Genomic DNA, 6,073 nt, shown 5'->3' with positions numbered 1-6,073 from the left:
TCCACTCCACCCTCTCCTCCCTGACCTATCACCTTCATCTCCTCCCCCACTCACCTATTGTACTCTATGCTACTTTCTCCCCACTCCCACCCTCCTCTAACCTATCGCTCCACGCTTCAGGCTCTTTGCCTATATTCCTGATGAAGGGCTTTTGCCCGAAACGTCGATTTTTCTGCTCATCGAATGCTGCCTGAATTGCTGTGCTCTTCCAGCAACACTGATCCAGAATCTGGTTTCCAGCATCTACAGTCATTGTTTTTACCAAGAAAAAACTGTTCTCAACCAGAGGACAGAGTTAGCAATAGAACCCAAGGGGTCATGAGAAAAGAAATTTATGTGTGCAGCAAGTAATTAGAATCCAGAAAGTGCTTCCTGTGTGTGTGTTGGCACAGATTCAGTTACAAAAAGCTGAATATAGGGTTCTTAGGGGGCTTGAGAGAGTAAATGCAGAGAGGATATTTGCCCTCATGGGAAAGTCTAGGACCAGAGGGTGCAGTCTCTGAATAAAGCTGTGTCAATTTAATGCTAAGAGGAGGAGCAATTTCTCCTCTAAGCATTGAGAGTCTTCAGAATTCCTTGCTATTGAGAACTGTGGGGGCAGAGTCATTGTGTATATTTCAGGCCAAGAAAGATAAATTCTTGATCAGTTGAGAATCAACAGCAGGAAGCTTGAAATTATTTTTTATTCCTTCACAGGATGATGGCATTGCTGGCTAGGCCAGCAATAATTGCCCATCCCTAACTGCCTTTACGAGTTAACCACATTGTTGTGGGCCTGCAGTCACATGTAGGCCAGACCAAGTAAATATAGCAGTTTTCTTCTCAAAAGACGTCAGTGAACCATGAGGAATGATCCTATTGATTGGCAGAGCTTTAATTGCTGGTCTACCATAAGTTGGCTGATTTCAGTTGGGAAGCAATGGAACATACAAAACAGTTGGTCTGTTTTCCCAAGTGTAGGGCAAGTCTATAGCCTATTGAATGATTCGTACAGTGTGTGTATGTATCCAGACACTGATTGTGAATAAAATTAAGCTCGGTTGTTTACCTTCCACAATTGAATGTATGCACGAAATACTGAGGCCATGGGTAAGAAGCAGGAGCGTTTTTGGAACCTTATCCAGACACAAGCCACTTAAATGAAATTTGGGGAGAGGAAGCAGATAATGTAGAATCTGGTCAATGAATGGTGTATTTTATTTCATTTCTTACAGCATATTGACAAGCAGCTGAAGCTTTCAGCTGCGGCTTTTCTTGATGGTCCTGATGGCTGCCAGGTTGATGTGTCCAAAAAGGAAGTTCGCTTAAGCCAGATTTTCAAATGGTACAAGATTGACTTTGGCGGAACAGATGAAAAGGTAAAGAAATAGTCACATGAACTTCACTCTTGTTGTACACAAGTGAAAATAAACTAATGAGTCTTTTTATAACACTATGTTTTAAGGCACTGTACTGGATTTTTATTCTGAGGCAGAAAGGGGGCTGGATTGAAATCGGGGAAATTCAAAAGAATTGACAACTCTGTGTTTCCAGCAGATCCTGATTGACTTTTTTTTGTTGTCTCCGAGCCCCAGCCAGTCAGTGAGTCTGAGAGGTTGGCTAGATGTCAGGCAAGTAGGCAGCCAGGGAGGGAAGTGGATGGAGAGAGTTGTGGGGATCAGAAGCCTCATGTGGGAGGTTCCTGCAGGGATGGAGGTCTTGGTTCCTCAATCTTGATAGGTGGGTGAAACAAGAACATTGGATCCACCAAGTAAGAGGAAAAAAACTCAGCATTTACACCCAGCAGCCCTTATCTTTTAGATGTCAGGTTTCCTCTCAGGAACCAGACCAGCGAACATTAAATTTCAAATCATCCATTAATGTGAGGTTCTTCCTGCTTCATAATATTTTAAAAAATTTCAGATTACTTCCTGGAAGTAGGTTGGTTGCCCTTGGCCTCCAATTTTTCACACTCACGTTGCCTATCATAATCTGAAAACACGATAGATTCCACATGTACACTAACAATTACAGCTCTTCTACTCCACCAGCACCTTTTAACTGCTCTGCCTGTAGTTCATCACAACGCTTGATAACATCAAGTATGGAATGAGTAGAAATTTCTTCCAATAGAAGTTCTGGAAGACTGAAGATATTGCCATTAGTCCTTACCGCGGACTTCATTCCATCAGTTTTTGAATGAACTACCACCACACGTTTGCACCATCAGTAAGACTGCCTACCTTCACCTCTGGAAAATCATTTAATTCTTTGGTTCATCTGATGTAAAAACAGTCACCCTTATTAGCTCTAGAGTTAAATATTCCAATACCATTATAGTGGCCTCCCATTTTCCACCTTGCCTAAACTTAAACTTGTCCAAACTCTCTTGTGTCTGCATTGTTACTTGCAACATTCACCCATCATTCATGCATAACGAAATATTTAAATGGAGAAACGCTTCAGAAAGCCACAGAACAGAGGGATTTGAGAGTCTTCATTCATGAATTATGATAAGCTGGCATCCAAGTTCAGTGGGTAATAGGGAAGGCAAGTGGAACGGTGCCCTTTATGTGGAGCATAAAAGTCAGGAGACTTTGCTAAAACTGTACAAGCACTAGTCAGATCTCAGTTGTGAACAGTTTTTGGCTGTTTGTCTCTGAAAGGATATACTGACATTGGAGACAGTTCAGAGAAGATTCGCTAGATTGTTATCAGATATGGAGGGGCGGTCTGAGTAGAAGTTGAGTAGATTGGGCCTGTACTCATTGGAATAGAGGGGTGACTTTATTGAAACATTTAGGATTTTTAAAGGACCTGACAGGAAAGTTGTTTCCCTTCACTGGGAGAGTCTAGGACAAAAGCATTTAAGCTCAGAATATGGTGTCATATGTTGAAGATAGAGACGAGGAATCTTCTCCAGGAGGATACTATATTTGTGGAATTCTTTACGACAGAGGCCTGTGAAGACTGGGTCATTATGTATATTTAAAGTTGAGATAGACAGATTATTAATCAGTAAAGGATTTAAAGGTTATGGGGAAAAGGCAGAAAAGTGGAGTTGAGTTTGGGGCGGCATGGTGGCTCAGTGGTTAGCACTGCTGCCTCCCAGCACCAAGGACCCAGGTTCAATTCCCACATTGTCTGTGTAGAGTTTGCACATTCTCCGTGTGGGTTTCCTCCGGGTGCTCCGGTTTCATCCCACAGTCCAAAGATATGCAGATCAGGTGAATTGGTCATGCTAAATTGCCCATAGTGTTAGCTGCATTAGTCAGGGGTAAATACAGGGTAGTGGAATGGGTCTGGGTTACTCTTCAGAGGGTCGGTGTGGACTTCTGGGGCCAAAGGGCCTGTATCCATACAGTAGGGAATCGAATCTAATTCGGCAAAAGTGAGGACTGCAGATGCTGGAGATCAGAGTCTAGATTAGAGTGGTGCTGGAAAAGCACAGCAGGTCAGGCAGCTTCCGAGGAGCAGGAAAATTGACGTTTCGTTCAGGGATGAAGGCAGGGAGTCTTCGAGGGGGAAGAGATAAATGGGAGGGGAGAAGGTAGCCAAGAGAACAATAGCTGGATGGAGGTGGGGGTGAAGGTGATAGGTCAAAGAGGTGGGTGGAGTGGATAGGTGGGAAGGAAGATTGGCAGGTAGGACAGGACATGAGGATGGTGCTGAGCTGGAAGGTTAGGTGGCGAGGGAATGAGGAAACTGATGAAGTCCACATTGATGCCTTGGGGTTAAAGTGTTCCGATGTAGAAGATGAGGCTTTCTTCCTCGAGGACACCTTGAGAATGTAATTCCGGCATTTACATATTAAAGAACCTAAACCACCATATTCCATTCTAAAAGATGAAACATTTAATCTAAACTTGTTTAAGATCAAGTTGCTTGATATTTAACTAAAGTTGTTTAATATATCATTACAACTCCATGACACTGTCACCCTTTTGCTATACATTCTGTGTTGTATGGTGATGTTCCACAACCACCTGACGTAGAGGCAGCGCTTCGAAGCTAGTGCTTCCAAGTAAACCTTTTTGGACTATAACCTGGTGTTGTGTGAGGTTCACATGTGGCATTCAAGAGGGCATTGGATGATTATACAGATAGAAAGTTTGTGCAAGGGTATGGGAAAAAAAAGCAGGAGATTAGCACTGGGTAATGATGCTTTATTTGAAGAGCTGGTGTAGGCAGAAATGGTCGTCTTCTATACCTTAACAACTCGGTGAAGAATGCATGTGACTTAACATAAATATCCTGATCAGCTGCCTGTAGAGGTCATTACTGAACGTTCACAAAGTTGAGCTTTATCATACAGAAACAGATGGTCAGCTCAGAAGACGTGTCAGCCTAGAAGATTAGTTTTCCAGTTTATAGAAATCCCAAGACTCCAAGGGTTTGTTAGTTTGTAGCAGTTTTCAGGCCATCAAACCTAGGAAAAAACGTCTTAAGCTGATGCACGAGTCAGTGAGGAAAAACTGGGAGGAGTGATTTGAGTGAGAAATTAAAGAGTTAAAATAGGAGTGATACTTCACTGAACTTGAGTAATTAATGGATGTTGTTGGAAGAAGATTCAAATCTTAATATTTGTTCTTGAAATTAAGATGTTTCTAAATTCTCTGAAAAAATATTGGTTTGTTTATTTTACAAACCTGTATTCTTTTGTTTAAAAAAAAGTGAATATATTCAGTGGCCATTGAAGCTAACTAAACCCTAAAACTTATTATTTATCAAGTAATATTGAGATCTAAATTGTTCAGTATTTTCATCTGCAGGGACTATTAGAACATGAACTTCTCTTGACAAAGCCTTATTTTGAGAGTCAGGGCCAAATTTTGTCTGATAAAGTGCCTGTAAAGCAGGGACTGTTTAACTATAATAAAGTCATTGTAGAAATGCCAATTTTTGAGCTGCTGCGTTGTCAAATATAAAATGAACAAACCTTTAGCACAATTAGATAGAGAATTTTCCCAGTCTTCACCCTCAATTTCAGAACTTGCAAAGAAATAAAATTGCAGGTTATTCATCTGTCTGTAAAATCAGCTGTGTAAATTAACAGCTATGTCATACACTATTAAGGCAATCGATTGGATAAGTAGTACTTTGGGATGACCTGTGGTGATAAGGTACTATATAATACACTGATGGTGAATGATCATCACCTTTCTTAGAAGGCTAAATCATACTTTGCATTCTTCAGTATAATAAATAATTTTATTCAATTTGAAGGTAAATATTTAGTTTAACATATTTGCACTTTGTCCCTTTGTACAGCTATTGAATTGGGTATTGGAGTATCTAGGGGAATCACCAAAGAAGAAAGTACTAAAAGAACTCCAGGCTCAAGGGGACATCAGAGTTACATATCTTCCATATGACTGGTCTTCAAATGCTAAAGACTGATGACAGGTAGAAGTGGAAGTTACTGACTGCCTGCAATGCAGCCCAAGCAACCCATTGCATATTCTCTGTACGCCTTCCAAAATAGTAACCAAAGCTCTTTTGAATAGAAATTTTAATATAAATTTCTATGAATAACGTGGAATTGATTGCGTGACAACTTTGCTCCCAGATTCAAGCATGGTCACTAACAATTTTATGATTTTTTTGCAAGGTTTGTATTTTCTTTTCTGAAAGGGAATCTTTTCACTTTATTTTCTCTTAGTGGGGTCTGATCTGAAATTGCATCTTTTATTCAAAAAGATAGTCTGTTCCATTTGCATTATTACTATTCTCTCCAAAGAATGTGAATGGGAACATAGACACTGTTAATTGCCCTTTAATAATTGTTTTTCAACTATCAAAGGTTGTAAGGGATGAATTATAATTTAAGTATTGTTTTTCTACAAGCTTGTTTTCGGAATCAAAATAAAGTCATTGCAAAGCAATATCTAGTTCCTGACCATTTTTTTAAACTGATTAAAAAGCCTTCTAAGCCTGATTGGATTTCCTGTCCAAGTTCTTATACATACCCATGGAAGTGTGTACTTAGTATATTCGCCTTATAGGTGGCACGGTGGTTAGCACTGCTGCCTCACACCGCCAGAGACCCGGGTTCAATTCCCACCTCAGGCGACTATCTGTGTGGAGTTTGCAC

At 40.5% G+C, this 6,073-nt stretch overlaps 1 protein-coding gene across 5 annotated transcripts in view; it reads left to right on the top strand.

The window, feature by feature from the left end:
• zgc:152951 (uncharacterized protein LOC569013 homolog) overlaps positions 1-5,864 on the top strand; it is a 74,896-nt gene extending 69,032 nt beyond the window's left edge. For all 5 annotated transcript variants that reach the window (XM_043701190.1, XM_043701193.1, XM_043701189.1 and 2 more), the window contains 2 exons: positions 1,215-1,358; positions 5,251-5,864. In XM_043701190.1, the coding sequence (XP_043557125.1) occupies positions 1,215-1,358; positions 5,251-5,379 (273 nt within the window). In that variant the 3' untranslated portion in view covers positions 5,380-5,864. The remainder of the gene's footprint in view (positions 1-1,214; positions 1,359-5,250) is intronic.
• Positions 5,865-6,073: the final 209 nt, after the last annotated feature.

This window comes from Chiloscyllium plagiosum, chromosome 12 (genome assembly GCF_004010195.1).
Source record: "Chiloscyllium plagiosum isolate BGI_BamShark_2017 chromosome 12, ASM401019v2, whole genome shotgun sequence".
NCBI classification, from domain to species: domain Eukaryota; kingdom Metazoa; phylum Chordata; class Chondrichthyes; order Orectolobiformes; family Hemiscylliidae; genus Chiloscyllium; species Chiloscyllium plagiosum.
Note: the sequence above shows the minus strand (reverse complement) of the source record. Positions and strands in the feature narration are given on the sequence as shown.